Raw genomic sequence first — 20,892 nt, 5'->3', positions numbered from 1 at the left:
CCTAAAAATCTCTATGTCTCCGATGGTGCGTCTCTATGCCTGTGATGGTTCCATTCCATAAGCCAAGGACCCTGCTGATACCGAGTTGAGGAATCCAGCCTTCTCCCATGACAGAAAGAACAGGTGAGAAGGTACGCTTGAGTCAGACCTGTGCCATTTAGGACAATAAATATTAGAAGTTATTAGTAACAAGTTTCTTCTATTGTATAGCATGAGCATGGCATAGAATGTTTGAATAATGGAGAACTGTATGCAACAAGCTTAGTGTCTGGGGATGTCTGACCCATAAATCCACGTTTCTAAATTGGCTTCTATGTGGTATATATGTGTGCATGCCCTCCTTTCTCCACTAGGTGTGTGTGTGTGTGTGTGTGTGTGTGTGTGTGTGTACTGAGAATTGAACCCAAGGGTGTTCTACCTCTGAGCTACACCCCTAGCCCCTTTTATTTTTTATTTTTCCTAAGCTTGTGATCATCCTGCCTCAGCCTCCAGGTACTGGGATTGCAGGCATATGCCACTGCGCCTGGCTCCCACTAGATCCTTAACCCCTGGGCAGTGAATCCCATGCTAGCCTCTTCAAATCACTCAGAACCATGCCTTATCCTCTGGATAAACCCCGGTTGAATAGAGGCAATCTCCAGGCCCAGGCAGTAAGCCGTCTTGGTGTGTGTTGAGAACCCACCCTGTGTCTGGCGAGGGCCCTGGAGAAGGCTTCCTGGGCATCTTTGTTTCTGAGCTTGCTTCGTCTTCCCTCTTATCGGCAGAGATGCTTCCTGCTTTCAGCCTCCAGAGACACGACCGTCAATCAACATTTTCTCAACAGATATTGCCCTGCCAGACACAGAAGGATGCATTTTATCAGCCTCTTAATTGAGTTCGTTTTAGGTAGAAGACAGACAAGAAAGATTTCCCCCAATCTTTCTTTCTTCTTCTTTTTTTTTTCTTTTTTTTTTTTGGTGGTACTGGGGTTCCTGGAAGCCCTTCTACCTCCGGGCTATACTCCCAGACCTATTCTGTAGTTTTTTATTTTTTGGAAACAGGGTCTCTTAAGCCAGCGGGACTGGTTCCGAACCAGCGCGATCCTCCTGTCTCCGCCTCCCAAGCGCGGGGATTACAAGCGTGCGCCACCACGCCCGGCCTATTGTGATCATTTTTAAGTCAGTTAATCAATCGATCAGTCAGTCATTCAAAGTTTTTGTGGACGAGTGAGGCAGAGAGCAAGGTTCATATTTACCACCTGCTCTGTCAGCACTATTTGTTAAGGATTGATTGGTCTTGGTGTCTTGGTAAAAATAATCAATTAATGGACCATGTTTGTGTGAATCTATTTCTGAGCTCTCTACAATCCTATCGATCATCTGCCCATCTCCACCCACAAATTTAGAGGAATAAACCTGTAACCACTGACCACAGAAGGCTTGGAACTGCTCCTGTGACCACGTTTGTCTGTACCCATCCATTTGGCAGAATATCCCCCTCCCTGCGCCTAACATGAGCTCACACAGAAACTTCTGTGTGGTTGAAACTGCGGGCTGGATTTAGAAGAAATTGTGCAATGTCGATCATTTAATGTTAGTCGCTGCACTGCGGGTCATTGAGATGACTAATTTGGAAGTTTGTTTTCTGCCGTTCCCTTGCGGGCCGGGTGGCATCGCAAGCGTGGATGTGAATGCGACTCTGTGGGGCGTGTTGTGTTTGACAGAGAGCGTTTGCCGATGCTCTGCTACGAGGCTGGCCAGCTAGGAGGCTGGGCTCTGCAGGTGGATTTTACAGACCTCCCTGGAGACATCTGGGACCCCTTGCCATCCTCTGAGTCTCATCTCTGGTGCCTTCTTGGCACCAGAAAAGGAAGAGGTTGTCCTCGGGGTGTGTTGATAGAATCCTAAATTTAGAGCGGTTACAGAAAGGCCGGTGGTGGAGAACATCCGTTCTGTTCACTTCATGGGCCTCATTCAGCCAACAGAATCTGAGAGTAAAAGGGTCAAAGGCATGGGCTTTGGGGGCAGAGGGATGAGAGTTTGAATTCTCACTTTGCAACATGCTGGCTTTGATCCCAGATTAAATCGCTGAATTGAATCTGAAATTCAAAATTAAATTTAATCTGAATTTCAGATTTGGCTTCAAATTTGAAATCCTCCTGTTTCAGCCTCCTGAGTACAGGGATTACAGGTGTCTATCATCACACGCAGCTCTGTGATCATTTTTACTTGTAGCAGATAGTGTATATGGGTTGCAGATAGTGCATGTAGGACTGGAAAATTGGGCCTTTCTTATTCTACCTTATATCTCCCTAAAAAATTTATCTTTCTTAATCTTAATTTTAATTTTTAAATTTTTTTTGTGGTTCTGGGGATGGAATCCAGGGGTATTTGACCTCCGAGCTACACCCCCTGCCCTATTTTTTATTCTTTATTTTGAAACCAGGTCTCACTGAGTTGCAGAGGGCCTCACTAAGTAGCTGAGGCTGTCCGCGAACCGCGATCCTCCAGGTCTCAGCCTCCCGAATGCTGGGATTACAAGCGTGTTCACCAGCACACCCGGGTTATCTTTCTTAATCTTAATGGGTGGGGGCAAAGGTCCACATCTTCCTGCTGATCGAGGACATTGACTCTCTGCTACCATTTTCTCATCTACAAAATGATGATAATAATAGTATCTTCTTCATAAGGTCGTCATCTGGATGAAGTGAGATACTAGATACAGTAGTAATCTGTCAATGAAAGAGGTTTTTATTATATTATTAATAAACATAGACTGCGCACATTTACCTTCAGGCATCTCAGGTGCCTCCTATTCTTTTGCTCTTTAATATACTTTGGTGACCAAGGCTCAAAACCAGACAGATATTGGCTTGAATGTCCCTCTTTCACCATGGGTCCTAGTGAGCTTGGACATGTCACCGGCTCTCCTGAGACTTCATGTCTCCGCTTGTAAAGGGGATGTAGCATCTCTAATAAAGCTACTGTAAGGCGTCTCATGTGCCAGGCTTTCACTGAGGGCTGGTATTCTTTCTCTTCACAGGGTTTCTTCCCCCCATCTTCAATGTGTGTGCATGCACGTGTTTATGTGTGTAGGTATGTGTATTCACGCGTGTGCACATGTGTATGTGTTGGTGCCAGAATGGAATTTCCAGATGACTGGGAGGCCGAGAAGGCACATGGGCATTTGTTTGTCAATGAGAAGCCCTGGCTGGAGCAGTGGCGGGAAGGGAGGGTCACAGGTAATGCAAGGACCGTGTATGGCAGGTTGGAGTGTTGTGTGTAATACTGGCGCTGGTGTTTCACATGATCTTTGTTCTTGGCACTTGGGGCTCTGCTGGGAACAGGTGGTCTGCTCAGGCATGTTGGGTCTCTTTGTACTTGCCTTGCAGAAAAACAGTAGATGGCTCACTTCAAGGAGAAGGTCACATGGAAGCACAGCTGGGCATTCTGTGTCTGTGTAAGCTGTGGGAAAAATCGTTCTAAGCTTTAAAGGTAGCAGATAGTGTATGTAGGGCTGGAAAATTGGACCTTTCTTATTCTACCTTATATCTCCCTAAAGATTTTATCTTAAGGGGTGGCGGCAAAGGTCAGCATCTTCTGTGGCTTCTTCCTTCCGATCAAGGACATTGACTCTCTGGTGCACTTGGAGGTGTATCCACAGCGCCTGTATCTCGTAGATGCTCACTGAATGACCGTCTAATGAATAGTATTGTGATACAGGCCATTGCAGTGATTTTTAGGTAAGGCTTGCTCTGTGAATATCCAATCCTGTCTCCAGATAACTCTGCTTGACTAGTGCCCTTGAGAACACAGTGATACATAAAATTGTGACTTGTAGCTGGGCGTGGTGGCGCACGCCCCGTAATCCCAGTACTTGGGAGTCTGAGACGGGAGGATTATGCAGGTTCGAAGCCAGCCTCAGCTATTTAGTGAGGCTCTCAGCAATTTAGTGAGATCCTGTTTCCAAATAAAAATATCAAATAAGTTTGGGAGTGTAGCCTGGAGGTAGAAAGCCTGTCGGTTCCATACCTGGTACCATACACACCAAAAAAAAATAAAAAATACGACTAGTCCATTTTAGGAATTTGTAGGCCTCTTTTAAAAAATACCCTAGCATGCTAATTATTATGAGAGTCAAGACCACAAAGTTTCTGTTGTTGTTAGCAGTTTTCTTGTTTCCACCAGCTGCTTCTTCTTCTTCTTCTTCTTCTTCTTCTTCTTCTTCTTCTTCTCCTCCTCCTCCTCCTCCTCCTCCTCCTCCTCCTCCTCCTCCTCCTCCTTCTTTGGCCAACTAATTCCCCCCATTTTTTTTTTTTTTTGGCGGTACTAGGGGTGGAACCCAGGGGCTTTCTACCTCCAGGCTAACCTCACAGACCTATTTTATACTTTATTTGGAAACAGGGTCTCACTAAGTTGCTGAGAGTTTCACTAAGTAGCTGAGGCTGGCTTGGAACCTGTGCGATCCTCCTGTCTCAGCCTCCCAAGCGCGGGGATTACAAGCGTGCGCCACCACGCCTGGCTAATTCCCCAAATTTTGACATGACGGGAAAATAAAGTGAAATGGAGATGAGAAAGTTGTAGGGAGCTGCAGGGAAATGAAAATTAATTTCAGTCCAGCTGACAGAAGCTTCCTAAGTTTTGGCAGGTGAGACAGAGAAAGCCAAGAGACAGGACCGTGCTCCTGCCCCTCCTTGGAGGCTGGTGCAGGTGTGAGGAGCCAGCCTGGTGCGCTGGGGAAGAGATGGGTGGGGACAGGGATGCACTGCAGAGAGGGAATTGGAAGATGACAAAAATTCTGGGGTCCAGCCTTACCTGGGTAGGTGGCCCCCAGTGTACAAGTATTGGGAAGAGGTTTTAAAATTTATTAATGTATCAGTATTGGAGAAGTCTAATTTTATTATTATTATTTGGTGGTACTGGGGTTCCTGGAAGCCCTTCTACCTCCGGGCTACACTCCCAGACCTATTTTTACATTTTTTATTTGGAAACAGGGTCTCCTGAGCCAGCGCGCGCGGCTGGCTTCGAACCTGCGCGATCCTCCTGTCTCTGCCTCCCAAGCGCGGGGATTACAAGCGTGCGCCACCACGCCCGGGCTAGAAGTCTAATTTTAAAAATATATCTTTTATACTAAAGAAAGCCAGGGCTAGCTAGCAGAAACTTGTAATTTACATTTTAAAGGAAGTAAGGCTGGAGCCAGGAAAGAGGGTTTCTTTACATTTCTAAAACAATTTCACACATTTTGGGGGATAAGACAAAAGGTAGAGGCCTGTGTTTGGAGACAGGACTGCTCCCCTCTCCCACCCCAGATCTGGCTGGAGAGATAACAGAAGCAGAGCCTGGGGTGGAGATAAGGGGTAGCATTATCTCCAAATCAAAGGGCCTGCCTTGGACTTGGTCGGGATAAAACACTCAGTAAACTGGAGTTCTAGGGCATTTTCGTTCGAATTGCCCCCCTGTGGCCCGCTCCCGCACAGGGCTGTAACTATCTCTATATTTCTATCTTTTTAATAAACTTCTTTAAATCTTCAGCAGCTGTCCAAGCGATGAATACTTATTCTTAGCTTAGGACAAGAATCCACGGTTTTTCTGTTTGTCGGTCTGTGTGGTGGTGGCGGGGGAATTACTTCTCCCCACACACACACCACGCACATTTCACCCGCGACACCCCAGGGGTGCAGTCAGAGAGCTGAGGAAAGCCACCCAGCCAGGCCTGGTTGTTAGATGAATTCGGTTCTTATTTCAGATCCCCCCCCCCATAAGCTAAGTGTCCTGAAAGGCCCTGGTCTGACCAGTTAAGCTACCATCCCCCTCTGAAACCTGGTCACTTGCCTGGGAGACCTGCCCCCTCCTGGTGCCCTTGGCCAATCAGTGAAAGGGACATTCCCCACTGACCCCGAGCCAATTACCTGGCCGCACGACCCCCTCCCATGGGACTCTAGCCAATTAGTTCAAAGGGCATTAGCCCCCAATCTGTAACCCTAAGCCCCTATATAACCCTGATCCCAGCACATGCTCCCTCTCTTCCCGGATTCTTCTTTCTCTCTCCCCCTCTGTCTGTCTGTCTGTCTGTCTGTCTGTCTCTCTCTCTCTCACTCACTCTCTCTCTCTTTCTCTCTCTCTTCCTTTCATACCGGCCCCTCCAATAAATCTCTTGGCTACAAGGTGGTCTCTGGTGTGATCAAACTTTGTCCTTTCACTGGTCACCCAGGGGTGCGGGACAGCGCAGAGTGTGAGCGGGAGCTCTTGAGGGCAAGGTGGAGTCCTCCTCTGTATGTGTCTTCATCTACAAACTCAAAGTAGGAGTGAATAAAAAAATAGGGCTGGGGGTGGAGCTCAGAGGTAGAATGGCCCTGGGTATTCCATCCCCAGAAAAATAAATAAATAAATAAAATAAAGGGCTGGGGATGTAGCTTGGAGGAGGAATACCTTGCGTTCAATCCTCAGTGCCCAAACAAACAAACCAACAAACTCCAGTGGTCATTTTGGGCCGGGGGGGGGGGGATAAACGCGCACACAACACACACCAACAAAAAACAGCAAGCTGGGTGTGGTGGCACAGGCTTATAATCCCAGTGCTGGGGAGGTTGAGACAGGAGGATCGCGGGTTTGCAGCCAGGCTGAGCTACTTAGTGAGGGCATCTTAGTGAGACCCTGTTTCAAAATAAAGAATAAAAAATAGGGCTGGGGGTGGAGCTTGGAGGTAGAATGCACCTGGGTTCCACCCCCAGTACCGCAAAAATAAATAAATAAATAAATAAATAAATAAATAAATAAAACCAGCAGGACCTAGGAGGCTGGAGATTTCTTTGATCCTTTTGGAGAGTGGAAGAGGGGAGTTTGGGGGAAGGAAAGAGACGGCCAGGGGGACACCTCTATGGCAGAACGGACTGTGAAGGAGGGGGTCTCCAAGAAAGAATGGAGCCGAGTCCACACCTGCTTAGAGGCTGGGGCTGAGGCTGAGGGTGTGTCGATTAATCAGCAGGAGTTTCCCATCCTGGCCAGAGCTCCTATGGTGGGGAGCAAGTGTTCCCGGAGGCAGGAAAAGAGTTATCTCAAGGCCCTGGCAGTGTGTGCCAAACAAGTGAGCTTCAGAGAGAGGGGGGGGGAGAGGAGGGGAGGGGGGAGGGGAGAGGGAGAGAGAGGGGAGAGAGGGGAGAGAGAGGAGAGAGAGGAGAGGGGAGAGAGGGAGAGAGAGGGGAGAGATAGAGAGAGGGAGAGAGAGGAGAGAGATAGAGGGGAGAGAGGAGAGAGAGGAGAGGGGAGAGAATGAGGAAAGAGAGAGGAGAGAGAGGAGAGGGGAGAGAGTGAGGAGAGAGAGGGGAGAGGTAGAGAGAGGGGAGAGGAGAGAGGGGAGAGAGGGAGACGTGCTCCGGCTTTGTGATAGGCATCGAGGGGAGCTCTCTGTGAGTGCAGTGTCGGTACGAGCAGGCGTACAAGAGCTGTAAGAAATACTGGTGCCAAGGGCAGCATGACGCGGGCTGCGAGAGCATCATGGAGACCAGAGGAGAGGACGAGGGGAGGAACGGCCGCGTGTCCATCCAAGACCGTGCCGACGACCTCACCATGGCCGTGACCACGGAGAACCTGAGTCAAGACAATGCTGGGCCGTACTGGTGCAAAATTCAGACAATATGGATCTTGGACTCGTGGTCATGTGACCCTTCGGTGCTGGTTCAGGTGTATGTTTCTCCAGGTGAGAGCTCGTGGGGTGTATCAGGACCTGGGGACAAGGTGGGTACCATAGCTGAGCTCTGGTGCTGGGAGGAGCCTACAGTGTAGGCCTGGGCAGAGGAGGCTGATCCTTCAGCCTGGGGCAGAGGGGTGGGGTCTGGAGTAAGCCAATAATTCTGACACCTGATGTCCTTGGGAGGAGCCAAGGAGCAACCATCCCCTTCCCAGTGCTGGCTTAAAGTGGCCTTCAACAGTCCCTGCTGGAAAGGGTGCTTGGAATTGCTTCTCATGGTCTCTGGGAGGAGAGTGTGTGTGTGTGTGTGTGTGTGTGTGTGTGTGTGTGTGTGTGTGTGAGAGAGAGAGAGAGAGGGAGAGGGAGAGGGAGAGGGAGAGAGAGAGAGAGAGAGAGAGAGAGAGAGAGAGATATGCTGGGGACTGAACCCAAGGGCATTCTTGTTAGATGAATTCGGTTCTTATTTCAGATCCCCCCCCCATAAGCTAAGTGTCCTGAAAGGCCCTGGTCTGACCAGTTAAGCTACCATCCCCCTCTGAAACCTGGTCACTTGCCTGGGAGACCTGCCCCCTCCTGGTGCCCTTGGCCAATCAGTGAAAGGGACATTCCCCACTGACCCCGAGCCAATTACCTGGCCGCACGACCCCCTCCCATGGGACTCTAGCCAATTAGTTCAAAGGGCATTAGCCCCCAATCTGTAACCCCAAGCCCCTATATAACCCTGATCCCAGCACATGCTCCCTCTCTTCCTGGATTCTTCTTTCTCTCTCCCCCTCTGTCTGTCTGTCTGTCTGTCTGTCTGTCTGTCTCTCTCTCTCTCTCTCTCTCTCTCTCTCTCACTCTCTCTCTCTTTCTCTCTCTCTCTCTTCCTTTCATACCGGCCCCTCCAATAAATCTCTTGGCTACAAGGTGGTCTCTGGTGTGATCAAACTTTGTCCTTTCAGTGGTGCCTTGTGACTCGGTTGGGATTCCCTGCCTCGTGGTGACCCGGGGCAGGACCCCATCTAAACCGGAGGACAAACACCCACCGAGCCCCTTTAGCCAGGATCCATTCTTTTGATCACTTCTCAGCAGCACTCAACATTGATCTCCAATTGGTAAGTCTCCCCACCCTCCTGGGCTCGTAAACTCGGGATTGACCATTGATTGTCCCCAGCAACTCCTTCAAGGATCTCTCAGGGAGGAATGTACCCCACCTTCAAGGTCACAGTGGTCTTTGTGGAGTCCCAGTTTGTTCCTTCTCGGAAACTCGGCCTCAGTAGTCGAAGTGCTCTCCCTTTCCCTCCCCTCCGATCGTGGGTCTCTCCCTTCCTCACACTCCCCCAGGGGGAAAAATCCCGGCCGGGTAACCCACGATCTCCGGTCTCTTGACCTCTCTCCGCCTCCTGAACTCCGGTGACGATCGGAGGATTCAGTGAGCGGACCAGGTGGTTAGCTCGAGAAGGACGCTTCTCCAGCTATTCCACCACTAAGCCCTCCCCCTCATGGGTGGTCTTCTTCTATTCTGGCCGATTTTCCACTAAGGTGTCTTTTAAATGCCCTTAATCTGCCCAATGTATAAAACTCTGTACTCTGGATTGGCCTACGTAGCCCTTAAAAAAAAAAAATGTCCCCCAGGGGTCTCTGGATTTCTCCCTGCTGAGGAATATTTTTAACTTCTGTGAGTGATCGAAACTATGGACAGAGATTTTCTTTTCTCTTCTCCCGCCACAGCTACAGCTCTGCAATCAGCAGTGGCTCCTCCCTGCCCCCCCCTCCAACCTCTGAGTCTAACTGCCTCAGCCTCCTCTTCACGGCTCCACCCCTCACCCTTCCTCCTCTTCCTGCACAACTGCGACCCCTCCTCCTGCAGCCCTTTCACAGCTAGTCCCTTCCCCCACCCTCAGGTCTTGTCCCCCGCTGCTTCAACCCCACCCTCAGGGAATGCCTATCAGCCCTGGTTCTCCCTGCTCGCAGCAGCTCCTGGTGCAGCGGCTGATTCTTCCCTCTCCTCTCTTCCTTCCTCTGCGCCCTCCCCACCTTCAGTGGGCCCTTTACTCACTCTCCTTCACAGGCTGCTCATCTTCCCTACTCTCCCCTTTCCACCATCTGGCCCTCTGTGCTGGCTAACCAGGCTGGCGCATCTCCTTCCCAGGCTTCCTTAACATTGGCCTTGACATTCCATCTCCTCTAAAGCACAGGCCAGCGCAGCCAGCACTCGCACACCCTCAGTCTAGTGGGAAAGTGCCTTACAAGTCAACCAGGGGGTGGGAGCCCAGGGAAGATGGAAGATCAGCCTGATAAGAGGGAAGGCACAATTTATTTTACACAGCCCTGGCCAAAGGTCAGACTGTCCATGGGACTGGAAAGCTGAAATTAACTGCCTGGACCATCAGGCTGATTACAGAGAGACCCGCTCCCGCTGATCAGTTTCCCAAGATTTCTTAGTTTGTAAATCTAACGTCTTAATTCTCTACAGTAACTGTAATTTGGTTATTAAGTTAGATAAATGTAAAGTGTGAGTAATGCTTTTAAAATGCTCTTAACTTCATAAGGTTTAAAGTAACATTTAAGTCTTTTAAATGGATTTCTAGATTGTTGGTGTAAAGACAACATTATACAATGACATTGCTTTTGGGTCAGCTTGTATGTAGGATATAAAGAACGGAAAGTCTGTAAGAATAAAAAAGCATTTGGTATAGAGTAATGTTTATTCTACAATTGTCCCAAATGGAAAAAAAAAAAAAAGAGGGACTAGTATAAAAATCAAAGGGTTTTTGGCAAATCGTAAAGCATTTGTGGATGTTTGTTTGTATATGTGTAAAGATGGTTTTATATAAAATTTATTTAAAAACCTGCAGTAAGTTTCTATGCAGCCTACCTTTTTAAGCCTCTGGAGACCATTCAATTCATACTTATATTTGGCCCATGGTTACTAAATTATGTGGTCAAGTTTGTCATCAACAGAGTTAAAGCCATCAAGATGCAGATGCTGCTGCAGATAATATCCAAGATAATTATCTATCTGTAAAATCTGCCTGTAAAAAACGCTCTCCTGCAACCCAGACCAGCGAAAGGCATGAGTCTTTTATCTCCATGAGTTTTTCCTACTCTGTCCCAGTCATCCCTTTGTAAAACTTGCTTCCCCCTCAGGCCCTCCTCCTCAGAGCGCCCATCCACCTGGCCCAGGGTCCAGGCTCCAAGTCCACCTGTTTCCTGCCCACACCCGGTGCTGAGCCTCAGCCTTGCCTCCGCACCACCTTTAAAGCTAGAGGAGTTTTAAAATGCCCTGGTAGCCTGGGTTCTGTTCCTAGTTAAAAACTCAAATACCTAAAAGGGTAAACTGCAGACCTAGTTTTCTGATGCAAGCCTTTATACAAGTTTATTATGGTCATTTTCGCTCTTTTAGAGCTCATGGATGTTTCCAAATACAATGTTTATTTCTCTTAGAAGGTTTTTCTTTGGCACTGGAAATATATATTGCAGTGATGATCCTTCCTATCACATTGATCTGCCTTGGGTAAAGTTTAATAAGACCTGTGTATACCTATGAACTATAACATTTTAGATATTTGTGTTCTGAATATGTACAGGCCTAATTCTGCTTTGTATTTTTTTTCCCCAAAAAGAGCTATGTAACTGTTCTGTCACCTGCAAGGCAGCTTAATAGACCTGGTGGAACTGACCTTCTGGGTCTTCAAGCTGAGACTTAGGAAACAATTTGGAAATAAAGGACTAAGGTAAAACCACCCATATTTTGGCCCTAGTCCTCTAAGGTCAAATGCAACCCAGGGAATACGTGATGGGACTTCTAAGGGGTTTGTACTTTCTGGGAAGTCACCCAATCCCCCGAGAAGGGAGATTGTGGAGACCCAGAGACAGAGCCACCAACCCATTCTCTGCAAAGGGAAGGTCATCAGAGAGGAAAAAGTCCTCTCATGCTTCAAGTAAAGCAAAATGGTCAGCAGTACCATGATATGACCTGTCCTGACAGAGGGCACGACTGGCAGAGGTGAAGCCTCACCAAGTCCCTAAGAGTAACCCTGAGGAGCCTCGACTGACCTCAACAGCAAAATTCTTAAACACATATGTTTGTGCCCAGCTTGGCCTTGAATTCCCAGAAAAACAGTATAACCAGAGGCAAATATGCTGTTTCAAGAGTGACAAATAGGATCTGTATTAAAGCCATTTGTAAGTTTTACAGGTCCAAGACTGTCAGACTTCTAACAAGTAAAAATTCCTATTTGTGTAAATTCCTAGAGGACAAAACATGCAAAATCTTTTTCTAGGATTTATGTCACAAAAGCTTCGAGGTGTTATCAACCTCGTTGCACCTGTTCCCCTAAATACCCTCATCTCCAAACTTGCTTCTCACCTTGATATTTTGTCCCTTGCCCATATTCAATAGATAAAATAGGGCAACGATAACCTGCTCTTACTCCTGCTTACTTCATCCTTTGGGATGTCAGAAATTTCCTGTGGTATGTTGTTTTAATATTACTGATAATTCAAGGGCATAACTAGTTTGATATATGACGTGTAAAACTAGACGTTACTTGCCAAGCAAGTAAAATCTTTGGATATGATCCCCCTGGATAGCATGGCTTTTGCTCTAACTCCTTACTCATCCTACTTTTTGGGCCATGCATAATCAACCTGATTAGGTTGCAAATACACAAACAAAAAGAAAAAAAAAAAGAAAAAGAAACTCACTAACCGCTCTGTTAAGGAGCTTCTTCTCTTGCAGACCAAAAGCCAACATACCCTCCTCTCAGATGCACAGGACCTCTGAAGACCCTCACAGTGCCTGCGACACAGCTCCCATTTCTGGGTCTACCTTCGTCCCATTGTCATGCAGGAAGTAGCCAGAGAGAAAACCCAGCTGCCCATTTCCCAATATGTGGGCACTGTGAGGTCTGGCTGTGAGGCCTGGCCAGAGGAGGTAGGGAACAAGACACTCCAGCAGTGGCAGGAGAGAGATCCTAACCAACTCCCTGCCTGCAGCCCAGAAACCCACCTGCTGCGCCTCTATCAAGACCACCAGTGGGGATTTCACGCTTCCTTTCCTCTCCACTATTGCCCCCCACCCCCGTTCTGTATTGCTTTCTCTGTCAGGTCCTCCTTAATGCAAAACTTCCTTGTCTCCATCCCATATCTGCACTCCCAGTGCCCCTCCTCTGCTCTAACGTCCTGTGGCACTTTCACATTCCTTATCACCCTCAATCCTTAGGTAAAGTTGAAAGGACCAGTCGAACTCTCAAAAGTTCTCTCTAAGCTCTCTTTGCAACTCCACCTTGATTGGGTAAAATTAAATTCTCCCCCACAAAAAAACCCTTCTTTGCTGTCCCCTTCTGAGGCCATGTTCAGGCACCCGGCCCTCCCACCTGGAATTACCCATTAAGGGCCCTTGCCTAAGAATCTCGTCTCCCCACTTCTTACCTTTATAAGGCACTAACTGGAAATCTCAGGACACACTGCTGCCTGAACAAATAGGCCTGCCTCCCAGTTTCTGTTAACACCTGGGTCTGGGGTCCATTTCTCTCTCCCTTGGAACTTAAGAAAGGTTTCTCTTGCTGCAAAGTGGACATGCCCTCTCTAAGTGGTGCTATGCACCCCACTGCTGCTAAGCTGCATAAACCGTCTGGAACCCTAACATCCTGAATTCATGTCTCCCGACTTAAGCCTGCTGAGCATGACAATGCAGACCCTCCTAAATATCTCCCACCCCGCTCCTCTCACTTTACTTGTACACCCTCTTTCGGCAATCCCCTTAAACTCCACTTCTCTCATGCTCATACCTCTTCCTCCATCCCAGAGAAAGCATGATTCTACCTTTTCTTGGCCTGTTTCCTGCCTTCCTATGTCAGCTATGCTGCTCAGTGCCTAAGTGTACTGTACCTCCTTGCCAGTATCTTTTTCAAGTCTGGCAATTAGGTAACAGGATAAGACAAATCCGTCTTCTTGATAAAAAATTGTGCCCATTTGATAATTGCCCACATGTTCTTCTGATGTTTGCTGCAGTCTCCACATGTGCTCATCAGTGCCTACCACAATCTAGGAGAAAACACCTCCGCCTCCAGGGGGACCAGGAGCAGAGACCCTGTAGGATGGGAGGGATGCCTACGTTGGAAAGGCAGGTACCACTGGGCCTACCCATATATGGGAACAACTAAGACCTGGGAAATTATACCATCCCAGTTACCATCAAAAGGCAGCGAAAATAATGTACCTTTTAAAATTAACAGCCCTACCACCTGGCAGAGCCGCATTGCAGCCATAGGATTTGATAATCACGATTACTTCCATGGCTTACGAAAAATTAATTCTTGCACACCTAAGGCTCTGGAAGCCCTCAGTGTCACTAGACAACAGACAGTGGTTCATCTCAAACACTTAAACCTCACCCTCTCCTTCTCGTGGGACACTTCTCTCCCTCTCCCTATCCTTACTGGCTAACTTTTCAAACGTCAGTCAGTACTTCAGCCTGTTCCCTATGTGCACCGCTCCACAGGTCCTTGCTCATTCCCATCCCAGTGATGTCCTTTAACATTATGTCCACCCCAACCTGCTCAGGGAGACCCTTACTCAGCTCCTCCTTCTCCCTGATTCCCTCTTTTCTCAATCTCACTTCCTGCTGGGCCAGAAATAGTTCCTTATGCTGCCTGTGACCCCGATGGATCCCTTTAAATGGGAACTCAGTTACCCTTCCCCCAGACATGTGTTTTCCTTGCTCCTCTCAAGTCTTCCCTTGCCTTGGGCCCACCACAACGGGGCCCTGTCATTCAGTTACCTTGATTCCCAGCCTGACCCTCTATACTGAGGCCGAGGTCACCGACCTGCTCACCACCGACCTGCTCACCTCTCCCATAGCTGACAGCTCCTTCCCTGGACCTAACCTTGACTTATCCAGGACACATGATGGACGGCAGCCACCCTAGCTGTCCTCCTAGGGGATAGTTTAGTTACAGCAGGTACAGCTATGGGACTGGCAGCAGGGGAATTGGCACATTCTCTTGTCCAGGCACTCCAACAACTTTCTTCTTTAGCTGAGGTCCTACTTCAGAATAGTACTTGCTTCTATTATGTCAATCAATCAGGTCAGGTGGAATATAACCTACAGCACTTTAAGAGGATAATACAGGACCTAAAGGGTAAAGAGGACCTCTTGGCACCGAGAGGCCTCCTGGGGAAGATGGAAGGGGCTGGCCCCATGGTTGTTACCACTCTTGGGCCCCTTTCTAACCTTAGACCTGATCTTGATGGTAGTCTCCTGCATCATCTGATGCCTCCAAGACCCAATTACCCAAATCTTTAATCAAACATTCAACCAGCTTCTTCTCAGGGATTATCAGCCACTCCTGACAGCAACACCAGAAGACTGCTCACAGGGAGAAGCGATCGCCCCGATATAAAGTCTCGAGATCTACAAGCAGACACTGACTCGCTACCTCATCGATCTGCCCACCGCTGGCCTTGCCCACTTTCACCTCTTCATGTGAATGCTGACAGATGCTACCTCTGACATGCCAAGGTGTGCTCTTCCTATACAGTCTCAGGCAAGGCAGCTGGATGATTCCTTCTATCAATTTCATCACCAACTGGGCCGCCGTCCTTGAAGATATGTGGCTACAAGGAACCTTTTCTGAATTCAGCCCTTGTGAAATTTTTGCCTTTGGCACCTGGGTCCTTGGACCCCTAGCTGGACTCCTAGTCACTTTGAGACTGGACTTTCTTCCCCTTAACTCCTCCCTGAGTGACCCCACGTCGCCCCTGTTCAGCTCCGAAGCAGCCAGACTGATGAACGACGCCCCGTTTCCACAACCAAAACAAAAAGGGAGGAATGTTAGATGAATTCGGTTCTTATTTCAGATCCCCCCCCCATAAGCTAAGTGTCCTGAAAGGCCCTGGTCTGACCAGTTAAGCTACCATCCCCCTCTGAAACCTGGTCACTTGCCTGGGAGACCTGCCCCCTCCTGGTGCCTTTGGCCAATCAGTGAAAGGGACATTCCCCACTGACCCCGAGCCAATTACCTGGCCGCACGACCCCCTCCCATGGGACTCTAGCCAATTAGTTCAAAGGGCATTAGCCCCCAATCTGTAACCCCAAGCCCCTATATAACCCTGATCCCAGCACATGCTCCCTCTCTTCCTGGATTCTTCTTTCTCTCTCCCCCTCTGTCTGTCTGTCTGTCTGTCTGTCTCTCTCTCTCTCTCTCTCTCTCTCACTCTCTCTCTCTTTCTCTCTCTCTCTCTTCCTTTCATACCGGCCCCTCCAATAAATCTCTTGGCTACAAGGTGGTCTCTGGTGTGATCAAACTTTGTCCTTTCAATTCTACCTCTGAGCTACACCCTCAGAATGATTTTATTTTTTTATTTGAAAACAGGGTCTCCCTAAGTAGCTGAGGCTGGCCAAGAACCTGCAATCCTCCCGTCTCAGCCTCCCAAACACTGGGATCACAGGCATGCGCCACCATGTCCGGCTTCTGGAAGGGTCGGGTCTCAGGCTGAGTCATCTTCCTCTATACCCCCCTCTGGGGCACCTCACTTGGCTGTATGGGGGTGGGATGGGATAGGGAGCTGGCCGACTCCTGCCCTCCCCCAACCTGTACCCGGCAGAGTCTGACTGTTGTGGAGAGACCTGGCCCTTATCAGAGGGAACTTTCTGGCCAGTACTGCTGAGAGGTTCCTCATGGGAGGCCACCTCTGAGTTCACAATTCAGTGCAGGGTCAGATCCAAACCGGGGCTTGGTGCGGGCGGAGGCGGAGCAGAGGCCTGATGTGAGCCTTCTCTCCGGCAGCAATTCCCACCCCCATGGAGGTCACAGCCACGATGTCCACCTTCTTGAAGGTGACCGCTGGACAGAACGTCAGTGCCGAGGCCCTGTTCACCCGCTACCTGGGGTAGGGCCCATAGCCTGGGCGGGGAGGGACTCGGCAGGTGAGAGCCCAGACAGGGGCCGGAGCCGGGAGCGCCAGCTGGGTTTCCTGCAACTCAGTGGGTGCTGGAGGATGCGGCGTGTGCGGCCACAGGACACGGGGGCGGCTGGGCTCGCAGGTGTGTGGAGCCAACTTCCATCCCCACCCTCCCTTCTTCTTCTCCACTGGACTCTAGACTCAGGTTTCAGTTTTTTGGCCCCTTGCAAAGGTCTTTGCTCAACTGGGCAGAGTCCTGCTCCCAGGAGCTGCTTGTGAAGTCTTTGGGGGCACAGGCCACCCTCGGAGTTTAAATCTGTCCCTCCCTGCTCTTCTAAAGACACCCAGAAAGAGCCACGGTACCGCTGCCAGACCCAGAGGGGCGGGGACAAGGGACAAGGACTTAAAGGTACGAGTGAGGAGCCGGGGCGCGGTGGCGCACGCTTGTCATCCCAGCATTCGGGAGACGGAGACAGGAGGATCTCATTCAAGGCCAGCCTCAGCTACTTAGTGAGGCCCTGTGCACCTCAGTGAGACGCTGCTTCAAAATAAAGATTGAAAAAGGTGGCTGGGGATATAGCTCGGAGGTAGAATGCCCCTGGGTTCAATCCTCAGTACTGCAGTAAGTAAATAAGTAAGTAAGTAAATAAATAAATGTGCGGATTGGTGTGAAGAAGTCAGTTGAGAGGAAACATACATCCCTTCACTTTCTGAGACTAGCTGATCTCACCTAGCATAATACCCTCCAGTTCTGTCTGTTTCCCTACAGATGACATAGTTTTGTTCTTTTATTTTATACCTGAGTAAAATTTCATTGTGTGGACCTACCACAACCCCATAACCCACTCATCTTTTTCTTTTTCTTTTTTCTTTTTTCTTTTTTCTTTTTTTGGCGCTGGGGGTTGAACCCAGAGGCATTCTGTCTCCAAGCTACACCCCCAGCCCTATTTTACTTCTTATCTTGAAACAGCATCTCACTGAGTAGCAGAGGGCCTCACTAAGCAGCCGAGGCTGGCCGCGAACCTGCCACCCTCCTGTCTCGGCCTCCCAAGCACTGGGATTCCGGGTGTGCGCCACGGCGCCCGGCTCCCCTTCAGCCGCTGATGGACACCGGGGCTGGTTCCATGGTTGGCTCTTGTGAATTGTGCTTCTGTAAACATGGCCCCGAATGCATCGCTCTCATATTCTGACTTCAGTTTATTTGGAAAGATGCTAAGGAAGGAGTGGTATGGCTGGGTCATGTGGTGGGTCCATTCCTAGTTTTCTCAGGAAACTTCAAACTCATCTTCATGGCAGCGGCACTGATTTGCCATCCCATCAAAACTGTATAAGAGTTCCTATTTCCCCACACCCTTGCCAGCATTTATTATTGTTTGTATATTTTTTTTTTGTGTGTGGGTCTGGGGATGGAACCCAGGGGCATTTGACCTCTGAGCTACACCCCCTGCCCTATTTTTTATTCTTTATTTTGAAACCGGGTCTCACTGAGTTGCAGAGGGCCTTACTAAGTAGCTGAGGCTGGCCACGAACCGCGATCCTCCAGGTCTCAGCCTCCCGAATGCTGGGATGACAAGCGTGCGCCACCACGCCCGGCTTTTATTCTTTATTTTGAAACCGGGTCTCACTGAGTTGCGGAGGGCCTCACTAAGTAGCTGAGGCTGTCCGCGAACTGCAATCCTCCTGTCTCAGCCTCCCAAATGCTGGGATTACAAGCGTGCGCCACCACGCCCGGCTTTTATTCTTTATTTTGAAACCGGGTCTCACTGAGTTGCAGAGGGCCTCACTAAGTAGCCGAGGCTGTCCGCGAACCGTGATCCTCCAGGTCTCAGCCTCCCGAATGCTGGGATTACAAGTGTGCCCACCACGCCCGGCTTGCTTGTGTTCTTGATGACTGCCATTCTAATTGGAGTTAGATAAAATTCAAGTTGTAGTTTTGATTTGCAGTTCTCTTGATTTCTAATGACGCTGAACATTTCTTTGCGGATTTATTGGCCATGTATATTTCTTCTTTTGTGGGTTTTCTATTTTGTTCATTTGTCCATTTTTAATTGTTTCTGATACTCTGGACCTCATTATGATGTATAAGACACCAGTAAGTATGTTTTTTTTTAAAGTTTTAGCTTTACCTCCTACTTCTTTTGTGGTACTGGGGAGTGAACCCAGGTTCTACCTCCAAGCTACATCCCCAGCCCTATTTTTTATTTTTTATTTTGAAACAGGGTCTCACTAAGTTATGGAGGGCCTCACTAAATAGTTGAGGCTGGCCAAAAACCTGTAATTTTTCTGTCTCAGCCTCTCAAATGCTGGAATTACAAGCATGCACCGCCACATCCGGCTACCTCCCACTTCTTTATATATATTATAATTATTCTAATAAATACCTGTTTTCAATGCAAAAAAAGCCAGTTGACCAAAAAGGGGCACAGTGGGTGGCTCTGGAGAATGCTTCTAGAAAGCCCGCCCTGCTGGGCCCTCTGCCCTCTCAACTCTCCCCTGGGAGACTCCCCTGCCAGTTCTGGCACGAGGGCCACAGCCATGCTGCCCTGGGCCTTTGCCCAGTTTGACTCTGGATTGCTTGGGCTCCAGAGTCAGGGCGCAGGGAGGGTTGGGGGGAGAGGGTCCTGGGGCTCCTCTCCTCAAGGAGGCATGTCCCCCACAGGCCCTTGCTCGGCAACGTCCATTTCCTGCTCCTGGTCTTCCTGAAGCTGCCCCTGCTTCTGAGCTTGCTGGCTGCCGTCCTCTGGATGAACCGGCCTCTGAGGGCTCCGGGGAGAAGAGCCGACCTCTCCGGGAGCCACCGCAGGAACACCCTGGGCAAGGACGTGGCCCTTTGGAGTGCATGAGAGAGACCTTTGACTGCGGACCCCAGGGAAGTGAAGCAGATCGGGTTCTTAAGGAGTGAATTGTCCCTGCATCTCAGAGGAGGGTTCTGGATCTTAGAGGACCTCCTCCAAGTCCTCAGAAGGGAATGAGACTGTCCCAGACCCTCACTCGGGGTCCCCTCCCCGCCTTGCCTCCTGACTCCCTGTTCTCCCAAGGGCCAGAATTCTTTGAAATTTGCCTGCTCCTGAGCCTGGCTCCTGACACACCATCCCAGGTCAGTGTACCCCATGGGAGCAGCCACCCCCCCGCAGACAGGAGGCTCCCTGGGAACACCCCGTGCAGCTTCAGTGTTTGGGTGCTCAGGGCTCTCACCCTCCTCTGGGACAACCCCAGGGGATTCTGCTTCTGATTGGGATGTGCTCATGACCTGTCCACTGTGCCAAACACCCACTGTCCCTTCCTGTCTTCTGATACTCTTGGAATTCTCCAGGACTTTAAGCCTCCTTCTGTCCCTGTGGCCAGGGGACATGCAGCTGGGCTCACATGTCTCTTCCTGGGCTGGTTGATGGCTGGGCCACTCCAGGTTAAAGTTCTGGAGTGAGTCAGGGCGGCTGTAGGCATGTGGAGGCTTTGCTCCTGCAAAGAGAAGAGCAGGGCAGACTGGAAGGCGCAGAGGAGTCGGGAGCAGGACGCTGGGGTGGAGCTCGGGGCGAGAGTATCTGCCTAGCATGTGGGGTTCCTGGGCTCCATCCCAGCACCACAAAGAAGATGGAGATGAAGGAGAAGGAGGAGGGAGAAGAGGAGGAGGAGATACAGAGGAGGCGAGGGGGAGGGAAAGAAAGGGTGGGGGAGGAAGGGAGACAGTCAGTAGCCGGTTTCGATAATGCCGGACTTATTTTTCCATGTGTGAGTGTGATCACCAGACAGGTCTAGCAGGAAGCAGGAGTTGTGGGTTCTGAAGAGGAAGGAGTGTGGAGAGATTAACCAGGGCCCAGGGAGAGGGGGCATCGGCAAGGAAAGAGTTCAGCACCAAAGACAGAGGCCCCGCGCTCTTCCAGTGGTGCCCTGGACCCCTGGGTCCCTAGGACCAAGGATAGAAGGAAGAGACCGAGCAGAGTGGCAGAGAAGGAAGAGGCAGCGCTGAGAAGCCAAAGACCTTGACTGTGCCAAGGAGAGCGGAGCCAGGGAGCTGGAGGGGAGCGGGATGGGGGCGGCGCCACAGACAGGGACGCCCAGGACGGCAGGCCCCAGGCTGCTGGGAGCCGAGTTAAGCACGAGCAGTGGAGCCGGGCAAGGTGCGCATGCCTGCAACCCCCGGACTTGGGAGGCTCCAACGGGAGGCTGGAGCCCAGCCTTAGAAAGAGGAGGAAGCGGAGGAAGAAGAAGGGACGGTGGCTTCCCCGTGCCTTGAGGTTTCTGTCGTCCCTCTCATTCTCCCTTCTATTTTTTTCTTTATTTACCCTTTCGTTCAACAAGCTTCAAGCTTTTTATTTTTTATTTGTTTTATTTTTT

At 49.7% G+C, this 20,892-nt stretch overlaps 1 protein-coding gene across 1 annotated transcript; it reads left to right on the top strand.

Annotated features, from left to right (window-relative positions):
- Positions 1–3,120: 3,120 nt before the first annotated feature.
- On the top strand, positions 3,121–19,400 carry LOC308275768 (CMRF35-like molecule 2; the record flags this gene model as incomplete). The annotated part of the gene is made up of 6 exons (XM_080714120.1): positions 3,121–3,220; positions 6,190–6,230; positions 7,395–7,712; positions 9,552–9,630; positions 16,443–16,545; positions 19,217–19,400. The coding sequence occupies 6 exons, from the start codon at positions 3,121–3,123 to the stop codon at positions 19,398–19,400; spliced, it is 825 nt and encodes a 274-aa protein (XP_080570246.1).
- Positions 19,401–20,892: the final 1,492 nt, after the last annotated feature.

This window comes from Muscardinus avellanarius, assembly GCF_963383645.1.
Source record: "Muscardinus avellanarius genome assembly, chromosome: 16".
NCBI lineage: Eukaryota > Metazoa > Chordata > Mammalia > Rodentia > Gliridae > Muscardinus > Muscardinus avellanarius.
The sequence above is the reverse complement of the archived record's forward strand: the minus strand, read 5'-3'. Positions and strand labels throughout refer to the sequence as shown.